Raw genomic sequence first — 15,186 nt, 5'->3', positions numbered from 1 at the left:
TTTTTTTTTTTTACACCCTCCCACCACCCCGGGGAAGTTAGTGAAATCTCGGCGTCAAATCTGGGTTTTTAAACGGAGAGGAAATCAGCAGAGACGGGGAGGAGTTTCAGTAGTTCTGGACGGAGTGTGGTTGGTATTTTCTGCGGTTGACAGCAGCCGGTGAGTTTCTATTTGCTCATTCAACATAGTCAGTCTCTTGTATATTTATAAGTTGCTTATTTTATAATAGTTTGGTAACTGCTTACTGTTTTTTTTTTTTCTGGCACATGAAAAGCATTCAGGGTTCAGGCATGTTCCTCCATAGTTGTTGTGAAGACAAGTGTTATCTTCTCTTAAAGTCTCCTGAAGGGATACAAATAAAGTATAGCAGGCAACAGATCCAGATCCTAGTGTTTGTGGGATTTGATGTTTGCTTTCTTCTTAATTTGAACCAAAGTAAAGACAGTCTACAGGGATACTATAGTATTGTAATAGTATGTTAGGACAGAGCATCTGCACTAACAGCAGTCTAGGCTACTTCACTTAAATGGGCCTATAAATATTTCAGAAGCAGTTCATAAGCTGGGTTAATAAAATGGAACAACAATAGAACAATGTAGTCTACAACATACATACAGTTTGTAGGCTATGTGTAGCAACGGTACACACCTGTTTATGTTTTCAGTGTGGTTTAATGGATATTTTTTCACCTCCAAGTTTGGAAACTGTCACTGTTATATTGCACATCCTTCTTATTTCATGGTGTTTCTTGTCTAAGAGGAGCAGTAGCAGTTAAAAGTGCTCAAAAATGTATCATTATTCTTAAAAAAAACCGTCCTGTTTAGTTGCTCATCACCTCTAATACGTCCTAAATGTTTGATATCTGCAAACAGAACCGAAGCTACCACTGAGGACACCAGATATCAGTATTTCCTGGCAGTGTGGAGAAGACAGCATATAGACCTTCATGTAAGGGAGATAACGGAAAGTATAATGGAACAGTGTGGGTTTCACCCTGGCAGTCTGGACTCACGCTCTCTGGATTTCCTAAAATCTTGATAATGGCCTTGCCTGTAAACACAGACAGTGTATAGATCTGTGACAGGACACACTTGTAATCCTGCAGGTAAACTTAACCAGTCATTCATACACTGTGACCCTGAAACTAACAGACTTTGACTGTGAGTCCCGAGGCTAGGTTTGTATCTGGTCCAAGTTGTAGAGTCAAGTTTTGACAGCGGCCCGAGACTTCAAGTTGCCAGGTTGGTGATTTGATTCATCAGAGTGTTGACACAGGGGTGAGGCAGCTATTTGAATAACAGGATAAGGTGTTCAGTGTGGGTGTGCAGCTGGGCAGTGTGTTTACGTTTCATTCACTGCAAGACCTATAATCAGTGAAGTGATTGTAGAAGGTGGTGGAGCCGAGGTAGTGACTGTGTGTGTGTGTGTGTGCAACATGGTACACACGCGTGTGTTTTTAGGTCTGTCTGTGTGTATCTGTATGTTTCTGTGTTAGTGAATGAAAAGGGGGTAGAGTGTTTGTGTGTCGGCTTCATCACTCCTTCCAGGAAGTCCTCCGCAGAATTTCCTTTTATAGAAGCCGAATACAAAAGGCTTGCTGTCCACTTCCTGTAAACAGCTCGGCGGCTGTGTTTGCCGCACTCTGGTTGGCCGGCCTGGTGCTGTGACCCTCTGGGGCTCGGGGAGTTCCAGGATGAGGAAGTGGGCTTCCCTTGATGGCTGGCAGCCACAGGGAATAGAAAGTCTTCTGGTGCAGGGAGAGAGCAGAGAATGAGGAATAGAAATTTTAAAGGGCAGAGGGATGTGACAGTCCCACAGTGATACTGAAAAGACAGTGTCTGTCTGTGAATGGAGAACAGGCGAGAGATGCAGTTGGCTGTAAAATAGTGTGTGTGGTAACCAAGGATGCAGAGTCGGAGGGAATACAACATAAAAAATAAAAGCATGAAGGCAAGAGAGGGAACATATCCAAATCATTGGAGCTGAAACAATTAGTCAATAAATCGAGACAGAAAAATAACAGTTTTATTATTTGATTGACTTTAAAAAAAAAAAAAAAGTGAAATGTATAGCTTCTTAAATGTGAGATTTGCTACTTTTCTCATTTTTATATAACCAAAAGAAATCATTCTTTGTATTTTGGTCTGTTAGTTGGACTAAACAAGATGTTTCACCTTGGGCTAATTTTTGACTATTTTCTGAAATTGTACAGATTAAACGATTAGTTGATTTAAAATAAAAAAACATCTCCAAAAATAGACAATAAAGATAATCATTAGTTTGTTCCTTATATATACTGTCAGTGGTTGGCTCCCCACACTAAGTTCACCATATGATTGTTTTATGATAGGACCACTGCATTTCTCTATTTCACATCATTATAATGCCATGATATTTAGATTAGATAGATAGTTAACCTTTCTGCTGTTTACTGTTGAACATTTCTGTAACTAGCAAATCTTTGGCATTTGTTCTAGTTCTAAATTTCAGAATTTTCTGTTGATACGAACAAATCACTGTAGCAATGACTGGGATTGTTCACTTATACAAACACACAAGCTTGCAGCCTGCAGAGCTGATGTGTGCACCTGCCTGTTCCCCTCAAAGTTTTTTCTACTGCGCCCAGTAAGCTTAGCTCGAAGCTACAAAAAAGATGTTCATGTGCTCACAATGGAGCCCCTGTTGGCAAGGGGAGTGTGTGTGTTTTAGTGCAGGGAATGTGTGTGTGTGTGTGTGTGGGGTGTGTGTGTGTGTGTGTGTGTGTGTGTGTGTGTGTGTGTGTGTGTGTGTGAGAGACAGGGCCTGCATAAGGAGGAGCCTTGTGTGTGTGTGTGTGTGTGTGTGTGTGTGTGTGTGTGTGTGTGTGTGTGTGTGTGGAGAGATCACGCCCAACCCCTGCAGCCCTGTAGCTATGGAATTCCTACTGAGAGACAACTTGTCTCTGCCTGGCCAGCCAGCACCCAACATTCAGTCCAACACACACACACACACACACACACACACACACACACACACACACACACACACACACACACACACACAGACTTTGAAAAAATGCACATTAAAGCTGGACTGGGTCTAATTTTATCCTGCCAGGGCAAGAATATACTTGTCCCATCCAAGATCGCTGAGGAATGAGGCAGCCTGCTAAGACATGCCCCGAGAAGACTGAAAAGAGAGAAAGAGGGGTAAGGAAACAGTTAGAGCTAGGTAGATAGATGAGCACTAGAGAAAGAGCTGCATACACTTGCTGGGAATACAACAGTTTTCATTGTTTACCTGATCTTCTGTAGGACACAGAAGAGGCAACAAACAGGTGAGTACTTAGCAGCTTATATAGAAGAGGCGAAGACACTGAAAAGAAGTCTGGGAGCGTTAGGGGAGTGTCTCATTCTCTGTCGCTGGACAAGCTCATTGGGCTGTTCTTTTATAATGATGTGCCACATTGTAAATATAGCTGGGATTGCTTCCATCATAGAGCATCAGACATACGCTACAACGATATGCAGGGAGGGAAAAATACAGCCTTGAGTCTAGTTAGTGCAGTGTAGTGATGTGTCTTCAGCCTGAGGACATCAGCTTGTGTGACATTATTTTTTATGTCATAAGGAAAGGAGTCTGTATGAGGATATCTTCCCAGGTGGAGCCTGATTTCATGTATTTTGTGGTGTTGAGTGTTGGAGGTGAGGCAGGTCAGCAGAGATGTTGCAGGAGGAGTATTTATGTGTGAAAACGAGGTCACACGCATACCTGAGCCACGTCTGTTATCCGGGGTTTTAATACGCGCTGTGTCATCGGCGGTCAGACACAGGAAGTGAGGAAACCTTTGTTTGCTTCCTGTATCCTGTCTGTGATGTCACCAAGAATGCAGGCTGCAGCTTAGAGTCGATCAAGCTGCTTGCTCTGCAAGACTGAAAGAGGTGCTTTTGTGGTTTAAGGTTGTGTTTGTGCGTTTGTCTACAATCTCAGTTTTCACCATATTAGGGTAATGGATAACGCTTAGAGTGGTGGAAGAAGTAACCAATACAGAAATGTTAAAATGCTCCATTATAAGTAGAAGTCTTTCATTCAAAAACCAACTTCAGTAAAAGCACAAAAGTATGCAACAAGTAACATAATGTTCCCAACCTACTGGCCGGCCCCCTCCAAAGAGTCACAAGATAAATGTGAGTGGATGTGAGATGATTAATTGTGGATTTATAAAACTAATAATTTTAGAGGTGGAATGTCATTTTTGGAACTGCTAACAATCCAAAAGACATCAAAAATATGAAAAAGGACCCGAGACACTGACAGCCAAAAAGATTGGAAACAATCATTGTATTTTTCTTATACATTCAATATGTGTTATATTCTCATATATTTTAATGTAAATATCACACACAGTCATCATCTGAAAAGTAGGTAGCAACGGTACCTTTCAAATAGTAAAAGTGGCATGAAATAGTAGAATATTTCCCTCTAAAATTGCATTAAAGTAGTAGCAGTTCTTGACAGTTCTTTATGTCACGTTTCTGAAGTTTCACTCTGTCCAACTCGCTGTTCTTCACTTCTCCCCCTTTAACTCCAGCTGTCAGCTTCTTGCTCACCCTCTCACTTACTCACTTACTCTCTCTCTCTCTCTCTCTCCCTCTCTCTCTCTCTCTCTCTCTGCCTCCTTTCCTTCCTCATTCATTTTTAACATTGAACGAGACTCAACACGTCACTTTGCCCGTTCGGTGTTGCTTCCTGTTCGCACTCTCTGTTCTCTTCGCTCCAAAACTCAGTGCCGAGCCACAGATTGGGGCATGGATGGATTAGTTAGGTCCGTGTGAGTTTTTCTTCATTTGTTAAGCTGTTTCTTTCTCTGTGTAATGTAGGCTAAGCTTTACGTGGTTTAGAGCTGTTTCCCGGTAGCAGTTTTGGCTAACATGTACAGCTTTGGCTAGGATTGTGAAATTTAAAACAAAAACAGGAACCAGTGATTGAGCCTGTAACAGACTTACTGTGTTTCTTCTGTGCATTGTCATTTGTGCAGGTGTACGTGTGTGTAGATGTGTGACAGCGGAGTGTGTGAGGATAAGCCCCCCGCCCCCCCTGTCAGGATGAGCAGCCAAGGAGGACCCAAGGACTCCCAGTCAGCCAATCACAGTTCTCGGCCGCTGCCGTCTGTACCGGAGGAGAGGAAGTCCAGAAACAAGATCATCTCCATGTTTGCCTCTGAGAAAGGTGAGAGATTGTGGAGAACTGACACATATACATGGACACACACACAGTGGGAAAAAAAACACAACGCATACATTGCAGTTGATGACCAACACATTGACCCTTGACCTTTCCCTGCAGGAGGCAGGAAGAAGGACCGGGACAAGGATAGGCCTGAGATCTCCTCCCCCTCAGACTTTGAACACACCATCCATGTGGGTTTTGATGCTGTCACAGGAGAGTTCACTGTAAGTATCTAACCGTAATAATGTGACATTTTACATCAGGTATTTGTAAACAATAAATCAGAATAAAGAATATTTTCAGACTAGTGATTTACTAAAGATTGATATCGCTCTCATGTCTGTGTGTTGAATATGTAGCTGGAGCCATCGGATGGTTAGCTTAGCTTTTATAGATAGATCTTTGTATATGATTTTTAAATGTGTGCGTGTTGTTCCAGGGCATGCCGGAGCAGTGGGCCCGTCTCCTCCAGACCTCCAACATCAGTAAATCAGAACAAAAACAGAATCCTCAGGCCGTCCTCGACATTCTCAAGTTCTACGAGTCCACCAGTGGAAAACAGAAATACCTCAGTTTTTCCGCCTCGGGTCAGTTCTATTGCTCAACAGACAGATAAAAGTCCACTGTTGTAACTGCGTAGACTCACTTCTTTTACACTTTATCTCTTTCAGATAAAGACTCACTGTCGGTGAGTAGGTCCTTTCATCCTTTCCACTCTCATTCATAATGTCACATTCCACATACATAACTTTTGCTATTTCTGACTGAGATTCTGTTTAATCTGCGTATGTTCGTGTTCACTGTTGCAGCCAGGCAAGCAGGGTACAGCAACCTCCCAATCAGGTGGCAAGGATGGAGACGATGATGATGATGATGATACACCACCTCCAATTGTGGCACCGCGGCCAGAACACACAAAATCAGTGAGTAGGGATAACAAGATTGTGTTTTTTAAAACTTTAAAATACAGATAAGCAGCACTGGGGAACACGTTGATAGTTTTAACAATACTTTTGTTGTGCTAATGCTCTAATGTCCTATAATTTACCATCTGATTTTAGGCATTTAGTTGTTTAGTCTTTATTACAGTAAAGTAAGCTGAATATCCAATTGCCAAGAATTACAAGTAGTTGAAAATAAGAAAGGCAAGATTAGTATCTCTGAAAATGTTCCTTCTTGTGTTGTCTCAGGTGTACACAAGGTCAGTGATAGACCCACTCCCAGCTCCAGAGGGAGACGCCGCCTCTAAGGCAGCTGACAGACAGAAGAGGAAGGGCGGCAAGATGACCGATGAGGAGATCATGGAGAAACTCAGTATGTAAAACACACAGTGGAAATGACAGGCAGAGCCACAGCTTTTTTTAGCTCCAGTTGAGCTGACTTAACTATTTTTTGTTTTTGCAACTCCTAGGAACTATTGTCAGTATTGGAGATCCTAAGAAGAAATACACTCGCTATGAGAAGATTGGCCAGGGGTGAGTCAGAATTCAGGGTAATGTTTAAAACTTCAAGAAGGCTGTTTAGCATGTTGCTGTTCCCGCTGACCAAAAGAGGAAGGTTAACCAACCCTGAATTGTGTAGGAATATAAAAAAAAAAAATTAGAAAAAGTATTTTATTTCACCTCTTACTGTTTTTCCTACTCAGGGCATCTGGCACAGTTTACACAGCCATAGATGTTTCCACAGGACAGGAGGTAAGATTATTTCATCTTGTGCCACCACAAAAATCCCATCAGTATATTTTTTCATACTTCAACAATTCCAACATTTTTCCATCGACAACCACAAAAAATCATCTCAGGAACATAGCTGTTAAATTAAAACCAAACAGAGAAGGAAAATCCTTCACATGCAGCCATTTGGCGTGTTGCTTCTGTGGTTTGAGTAACTGAGGAATTGATCTGGGGATGGAGCCTTTTCTAAACAATATTTAACCACACAGCTGGACTGTAAGTTGCCATTTTAAATAAAAGTAACTGGAAGAAATCACAGTAGGTTGAAGTGCTGATCTGGTTATATTACTCTGGTTAAAGCATTTTAACAGTAGCCTATAGCATTATAGTTGTGTAAAAGCATTACTGCAGTTTGGAGTTATTTTCCTTTTGCAAAAAAATCCTTATTCAGAACATATTTATATATCTATTTTTTCTCTTGGCAACTTTACATCTTCTGTAGAAGAGTTAAAAGTTTACTAACGGTATTGACAACTAGCACAATTAACTGCAAGTTAATTATTTGTACTTGCACTTACCCAGAATGATTGCACATATCGGTGGCACCACATTTACAGGGTGTTGTGTTCCGCAGGTGGCCATCAAACAGATCAACTTGCAGAAGCAGCCAAAGAAAGAGCTAATTATCAATGAGATCCTGGTCATGAAGGAGCTGAAGAACCCCAACATTGTCAACTTCGTAGATAGGTAACATGGACCACAGACTACAGTATACATCCACAGCACCAACTGTGAGTCGACTGCTTTGTGGATGTGACTCTTCGTGTGTTCATTTTTAGTTTCCTCGTTGGAGACGAGCTTTTTGTGGTGATGGAGTACCTGGCCGGTGGCTCGCTTACTGATGTTGTGACGGAGACGTGCATGGACGAGGCTCAGATCGCCGCCGTCTGTAGAGAGGTAGGATTCTTTTCAGGCAACTGAGCTTACAAAAGAAAACCTTATCAAACCTGTCAAAACACCTGTGTCACACAATCTTAAGTCTCACGTATTCAACGAAGGGCTTAAAAGATCCAATGTGATTTTATAGGACAATGGAACACATGCATTTTTACTACAGTATGAGACACAAACCACTTACATGCTCTCATGTCTGCCTGTGGCTCATTTATTGACCATTTATCAGGAGTAGGAAAACAGGCTTAACTGGCCAAATTCTCTAAACATTTATTTTAGTCATAGAAGCAAAAGCAGTGCATTGAATTTCTTATCTTAGGAAATTAGCCTTATCTTTGCCAATATTCATGAGAACTCCAGAGGTGTCCTGACCTGTAAGGAGTTGCCAGGAGATAGCAAAAACATATGCACAAATACAATGGGGAAGAGATATGTTATTGATGACAATGAGGTTATTGAAAGATACTGTTTTGGAAAGAATGATTACTTTGTGACTAACCTTGCGTGAGAGAGTGAGCTCATATGCTCCTCACAAGCTCATGGCAACAGGAAAAATACAGCTTTGCAACAGTGAGTTACAAAGGATATAAAACAACTACATTATCAAACCTTGATACCTCTTCAGCACCTCAGATAATAGATAGATTCACAAGCTGTATTCATGGAAATCTGGTTTTAATCTGGTCATACATTTTTAAATATTAAATTCTGTTCTGTACCTTAACATATTGTGTTGAATGCATTTGCTTTCTCATAAAACGTTTGCAACCTGCATTAACATTCACGTTTACTACATGGCAGTCTTCTTTGTCTTCCCTGCCTTTGCTAGTCTAGTCCTGTGTTATTTTGTGCATTACTGCCACCTGTAGGTCAGTGGAATAATGTAAAATGATTCGCAGGAATGTGTTTTGCTCGCACGAATGGGTCCCCATTTTGTTTGTTTCGTGCCTGAATTGTTCCACAGCACTACTAGATGTCATAAACTACACAGAGAACTTTTTGTTTAATCAGCTAGTTGTTGAAGCTCTGAAGCTACTTATTAATTTTGGTGTGCTTTTAAATATATGTAGCATATTCAGTATATCATATATAATTTGGTTACCAATATTATTTGATTGTACCCGTAACAAATTCTCCATTTCAGCAATTGAGTAAGTGTAGGACATTTCATACATTTGTTTTCACTCCTATGTTAACTTTTAGTTTGTTTAACTTTTCTCATTCAATACTGTACATTTACTGGCTCTCACTGGCTAAAGTGACATCTTGTAGCCAGTGAATGATCCATGAATGATTGATTGTCAGGGTAGCCAATGAGTAAGCATCCAACAAGCATCCTGGAATAAGTTACCACAATTTGCAAATGGTAGTCGGCATTAAAGGATAACCCTGGTGTTATTTCACCTTTTAATTGCTATGAACAAATTTCAGGCTTTCGTTCATTTTCATTATTCACCGAAACATGTTAAAAAATATCCAAAATCTGTGTACATTTTCCTATTTTCTATACATTTTTCTTGTGTGCATTAACTTTTTGGGATTCTAACCTTTCTCCCTCTGTGTGTCCAGGTCCTCCAGGCTCTGGAGTTTCTTCATGCCAACCAGGTCATCCACAGAGACATCAAGAGTGACAACGTATTGCTGGGGAGGGACGGATCAGTCAAACTCAGTGAGGGAGAGCACACGCACATGTTGTACATGTCTGACTGAAAAGCACACAGATTTTATATTTGCCTGTGTACTTTAATCTTAACTTTGGTAAAGACCATAAATAAATTGATCTCAACAGATATCTCTTTCTCTCTTTGCAGCCGACTTCGGCTTTTGTGCCCAGATCACCCCAGAGCAAGATAAACGTAGCACCATGGTGGGGACCCCATACTGGATGGCTCCAGAGGTGGTGACCAGGAAAGCCTACGGACCCAAAGTGGACATTTGGTCTTTGGGGATCATGGCTATAGAGATGGTAGAGGGAGAGCCTCCATATCTCAACGAGAACCCTCTCAGGGTGAGTGTGTGCTGGGAGAAAGAATGGACAGGCAATTTTCGATATAATAAGTATCTATTGTTTTTACGATTCATTTTTTTAGTCTCTAAAATGTCAGAAAACTTAGAAAAACTATTTCACAATCACTTTTTTCCTCGAGCTGTCTGCAAATGACTTTGTCAGTCTAAAGATTCCTAACAATCTTAAACAATCAATACTTGAAAGGCACTAATCAAGTATATACATAGACCAAGTTTTATTCCCATAGAACATGTGTTCCTGTCACTTACTCTTGATTGTAAGAATTAGAGAAACCGTGCATCATTCTTAGAGTCATGACACAATTAATTATTAGCGTTTTCATGCATACTGGGCGAGTAATTCAGAGTATATACAGGATTATACTGAGATCGAGCTGTAATAAGGTAGCTCAATACACATTATATCCCTCTTTTGTAATATGAAGAAAAACTTGTTTATAGTTTTTTCTCTGTTGATTAAAGGTCCACTGTGTAACATTTAGGAGGATCTATTGACCGAAATGTAATATAATATTCAAAGGTATGTTTTAATTAGTGTATTATCACCTGATTTATTGTGGATCAGGTGATCAATTATTGTGTTACCATACCTTAGAATGATCCTGTTTTAGCTACAGATGCGGCGGGTCGCCTTTAATGAAGTCCTCAATGTCGAACCCCCATGTTTCTACAGTAGCCCACAATGGACAAACCAAACAGTGGTTGTAGACAGTGCCTTTCGCGTTTTTCACGAGCTTCATGGCCACTGTAGTTTCTCCTAGACACGTCACAGGCTGTTCCCATTCCCAGGTCATTTATCCTCTGTGAATAGTATCACATTGGATCATTATTGTAACAAAAAGTCTTTATATGGTATGTTTTGCTCTCTGTCAGATGGCAGCAAGAGTCTGCTACAAAGATCAGCACTGTGAAGGAATTAACTCATGTTGAAATGCTTCAAGATGATGTATTACACTGCTTTTCTTACCATGCTATTGTGCTGGTCTTAGGCATTATATTTAATTGCCACCAATGGGACTCCTGAGCTGCAGAGTCCAGAGAAGCTGTCCCCTGTCTTCAGATCCTTCCTGTCTCGCTGTCTGGAGATGGACGTGGAGAAAAGAGGATCAAGCAGAGAACTGCTACAGGTAGAATATATATTATAAGATAATGTTTGGCATTTGTGCTTAGAAAATGACACAGGTTCAGAGTTACAAAGTTATTTTCCTTGTACTGTGTGTTGTTAACTTTTGGTAGCACAACTATTTTGCACATATTTATCAGAGTTAATCCTGAAAATTGAGTTAATACCTAAACTTCACGTGTCACATTATATTCACGTGTGCACTCCTTTGTCTGTCTGTCTGTCTGTCTGTAGCACCCATTCCTGAAGCTGACCAAGCCTCTGTCCACCCTCACCCCGCTCATCCTGGCAGCCAAGGAGGCCATGAAGAGCAACCGCTAAATCCCCAGTCTCTGAAGACTTAGTGCTAATGCCAATGACAGCCAAACAACCATCGTCTGCTGGTCTGTGTATGATGACCGTCAGCAACCTGCTCGTGTTTTCTCAAAGGGTCACAAAATGCCTCTCCACTTTTCCCAGTGTTTCTGTTACAATGTATCTTACCTTTGTGCCTCGTTCTAAAGCTGCACACAGTCATAATGTGTCTTCTGTTTGTTGCAGCCATGGCATGTGTGTGTTGTTGATGTTGACACTGGTATCAGGAATGCAGGGTCACTGTTGCAAAGGTTTGAGACTCTTTGCACTCCAAGCGATCCTGTTTTACCACTAGGAGTTCTCCTAAAAGGCGCTAAAGGTTCCTCCTCTCAAAACTTGTTCACAAAGCTTCTGCGAGCAGCTTTTACCGGAGAAATTAGGAGCTCCTAAGCTAAGAGAGAAGGGGCGTGGTCAACCCTGTTGCCATGGATGACATCATGTTTAATAAATTAATTTACTTACTATCTCTACAGTGAATAGTTGACTGGTCTGTGCCAGTGAAATAAAATATCATTGTTAATAGGGATATTACATTAGGGAAGGTAGTCCTTTTTCAGAGCTGCGAACGGCATTTGTCCAAGTAGAGGTAACTTTACAAACCATCATCTCTGCTCTTACTGGATGGTTTTGATTTGTTGGTGAGTTGATTGGATCTTTACCAACTCGCCAGCCAATAAAATATCCTTTTTATAAGTTCATTTTCCTATCTTTCGGCACATTACTTGCAGCAGGTTGTGACTTAGGAGTCTTCTGGACTGCCTTCTCACAGACTTAAGTGAGCTAGTTTTAGCACTGACTGACTTTGTTAGAGTCTTTAAGTGTAGACAGACAGAAGTGTGGCCCTAATTGTAAGTTTCTTCTAACTCGTCCAGTTAGGAGTTACTTTTAGCCTAAGGATATTTTGTGAATAAGGAAATCTTTAAATAGATTTAATTTTGTGTATCAGATAAGCGGGAACTTGTTCATCTTGAGAGATGAACATCGTGAGGATTCTACAACTTTGGTGTGTGTAGAGACTGGAATCTTTGCAACTGGTTTCTATGGTTGCTGTTGCTCTGGTTACACATGTGCATTCAGACAGGGTCCAAAAGTTTTGAAATTGGCATGGAAAAATTAAACTGTACCAATACTGTGCTGTACTGTGTCCCAGCACTGGACAATACAGTCTTTGTGCAGTGGAAAAAGACACACCAGTGTCCCTGTTCGACCCTGTACGTGAAACTTTTAAGTATTTTATAATATTAAATCAAAATGTCCAGATTTTCTCCAGTAAGGGTTTCGGCCCCCTGGTGGCAATTTAAGATGTTAAATGCACCAAAACACACTATGACACACACACACACACCTGATTCAGGCTTCATACACCTCAACTGCTATCAAACTCTCTGTGCCGGCTCTTCTGCAAACTATGCAAACCCATCTGAACACTGATGTTTACTGCATCAAAAATTGCCTTGGATCCTTGAGGCTAGTACCTAAAAAGCATTTGTATCACTATGGTGTTTTTTTTCCTAGATGTTCTGTTTGTCTTCAGCTGTGCCTTTTGCCACAGACACCTTACTGCCGGTGTGTTGGTGTGAGTACAACACAGATACTGTATGAAATTGTCTGAATGTGCTGAACTGGAGGAAGACTGTTCTTCTTTTTTGTATATTATGTATTGGTGATGTCCTGTGTTTTTAACGGCTTTTAAAAAGTATGTATATCATTGTTTTGTATTTGTAACTAACACAACAGAAGACAAATTTGTTTTTTCAACTTGTTTTTATGTACCAATTCATCATTTTGACTTAAACCATAAAATGTATTGACAAGCCTGAGACACTCGAGCCAGACCTGAGTCAAGCGGTATTTGGAAATAATTGTTTGTTTTAATCTTCTTGGAGTACCAAATGAGATCGGTTTATACCTAATTTTTACATAAACTTTAGACAATCACTTGAAAGCATTTTAAAATGTTTATTAAATGTGCCTTTAACAGATGTAAGATGCAGTAAAACCCACTCATATGGTACTCAACAGGTTGACACAAATACTGAGTACTTTCAAATACTTCTAAAACAGGCTGGAATATACTGTTATGTGACTTTTGACCAGAACACACATTCCAATTATACGTGTAATAAGAATGACTGCATAGTTTAAAAACGAATGTGTTGTTGTTTACCATGAAACCAACAACTTCTGGTGTTGAATAAAATCCATACAGTATGTAAATTATTATTAAAGGTGGACCTAAACAGGCTTGTGTTTGGATCACTACATGGGCCTACCAGGGCACAGGGGCCAATGGGGTGTGAGCTGTGACCGTTAACATGGATAGTAGCTGAATCAGTTACAAAGAAACACAAAGTACGATGCAAAACAAGTACAGAGAGACACAAAACCATATGTAAAATGAAGAGATGCAACACCACCACAAAAAATATGCAAAAGGAGATGCAACATGACCACGAAATCATGCAGAAGAAATTCAAAAGCGAGCACAAACAGACGACAGAGACAACCAGAAAGAGACTCAAAATTACTTTAAAGAAACTCAAAATAATTACAAAAAGATGCAAAATAACTTGAGACACATCTACAAAGAGTCTGGGCCGATTATCTCAAAATCCATCCATGATGTAAAAGATTCAAATGAACTGACATTTTCCTATTTCGACAAAAGAGAGCAGCATTCGTCTTTATGTGGCAGAAACCCACAGACAACTCTTACAGGCACAAGATCATTTGAATATATGTTGTGCTTCCCTGCACACCAGATGTTTTTTTAAGGCGCCATGTCTTGTGCCAAGTAATACACAATTTTATTATTTTCCCTCACACACATACTGTACATCCATAATGAAGATTTCACTGGTTTTCCTGCTGATACTGGCAGCCCACACTCAGGGTGAGATAGTGCGAGACTACTACTGTATGGGAGAATACGTGGGACTCTACACACCGTGATATAGTCGTACAAAAACCTCAACAGATTGCTATGTTGCAGCTGTGATCTGTCACAGGCGATTCTGATAAGCACCACTGCTCCCCTGAACATAGTCACCTAAAGCACAACGACAATTTACAGAGACTTCTGATAGTTCATCCCCAGTGAAAGGGGAAGTGAAACTCAGATTTTCATGCGCCTGACATTTAGGTTTTGTTCCCTTTTACAGCACCAGATGTTCAATCATGCACTCAGTCTTCCTCACTCAGACAAAAGGCGGCCCTGACCAGAAATTAATAGACAGTCATTTCTCTTTTAACACAGAATCTAAAGTACATTGTGTGTGACATAGGCCACTGTGTTGTACAATCTGATGTATAACTCTATATTATATTGAATATTAAACAATAATTAAGACTGTTTATCCCTGTTCCAAGGTTTGGTCTTAATAAAGTACACATATGTTAGTATCTCTAACCTATAATCTTCAATAATTATCAACAAGACTAATGGTCTACGGTTGCTAGTTGTGTGGGGCTCTACATTGAGCTCAGTGCTAACATCATCATGCTGACATGCTCACAGTGACAATGCAAAACATAATCTGTAGCTGAAAAGGGATTTTTATAACAAAACATTGATCAGTCTATAGTGATTCATTCACAGATCTCCCAAAAACGCATGCAAAATAATTGCTTTTGTTTCTGAGAAGTATAAACATGTAGACTATGATTTATGCCAGTAGGAGCTGAGGCCTCCAGCTAACACACTAAGATGGTTTTATGTCCCTGCCTTTCTGCTACTGTCAGTGTGTCTGTTTTTTTTATTTACCTAATAAATGTAGCACCAGTTCATCAAAATATGAAAACAAGGAGGGAAATGTATGCTATAAAACAGTGTCAGTTCATATTAAG

General features: G+C 40.3%; 1 protein-coding gene across 5 annotated transcripts; it reads left to right on the top strand.

The window, feature by feature from the left end:
* The first annotated feature begins 5 nt into the window (after positions 1 to 5).
* Positions 6 to 13,584, top strand: LOC127361618 (serine/threonine-protein kinase PAK 2). 5 transcript variants are annotated; one of them, XM_051396393.1, is made up of 16 exons: positions 13 to 159; positions 873 to 948; positions 5,018 to 5,208; positions 5,326 to 5,432; positions 5,648 to 5,795; positions 5,880 to 5,896; positions 6,018 to 6,131; positions 6,399 to 6,522; positions 6,620 to 6,683; positions 6,854 to 6,902; positions 7,516 to 7,628; positions 7,721 to 7,838; positions 9,405 to 9,504; positions 9,647 to 9,843; positions 10,853 to 10,990; positions 11,221 to 13,584. In XM_051396393.1, exons 3-16 carry the CDS (start codon positions 5,034 to 5,036, stop codon positions 11,305 to 11,307), a joined length of 1,551 nt encoding a protein of 516 aa, XP_051252353.1. In that variant the 5' UTR covers positions 13 to 159; positions 873 to 948; positions 5,018 to 5,033; the 3' UTR covers positions 11,308 to 13,584. The 5 variants fall into 5 exon arrangements, with proteins under 5 accessions (XP_051252349.1, XP_051252353.1, XP_051252351.1 ...); XM_051396389.1 differs by lacking the exon at positions 873 to 948 and having other exon boundaries at positions 6 to 159; XM_051396391.1 differs by lacking the exons at positions 13 to 159; positions 873 to 948 and adding an exon at positions 3,180 to 3,316.
* Positions 13,585 to 15,186: the final 1,602 nt, after the last annotated feature.

Source organism: Dicentrarchus labrax, unplaced genomic scaffold, assembly GCF_905237075.1.
Source record: "Dicentrarchus labrax unplaced genomic scaffold, dlabrax2021, whole genome shotgun sequence".
Taxonomy (NCBI): Eukaryota; Metazoa; Chordata; class Actinopteri; family Moronidae; genus Dicentrarchus; species Dicentrarchus labrax.
Note: the sequence above shows the minus strand (reverse complement) of the source record. Positions and strands in the feature narration are given on the sequence as shown.

What these genes read in the sequence shown, in the direction of transcription:
- LOC127361618 (XM_051396389.1), top strand. Translation starts at nt 5,034, where the DNA reads ATGTGTGACAGCGGAGTGTGTGAGGATAAGCCCCCCGCCCCCCCTGTC. An exon ending in CATGTTTGCCTCTGAGAAAG is followed by an intron (nt 5,209 to 5,325) that starts GTGAGAGATTGT and finishes CTTTCCCTGCAG; the next exon opens with GAGGCAGGAAGAAGGACCGG. An exon ending in CAAGCAGAGAACTGCTACAG is followed by an intron (nt 10,991 to 11,220) that starts GTAGAATATATA and finishes GTCTGTCTGTAG; the next exon opens with CACCCATTCCTGAAGCTGAC.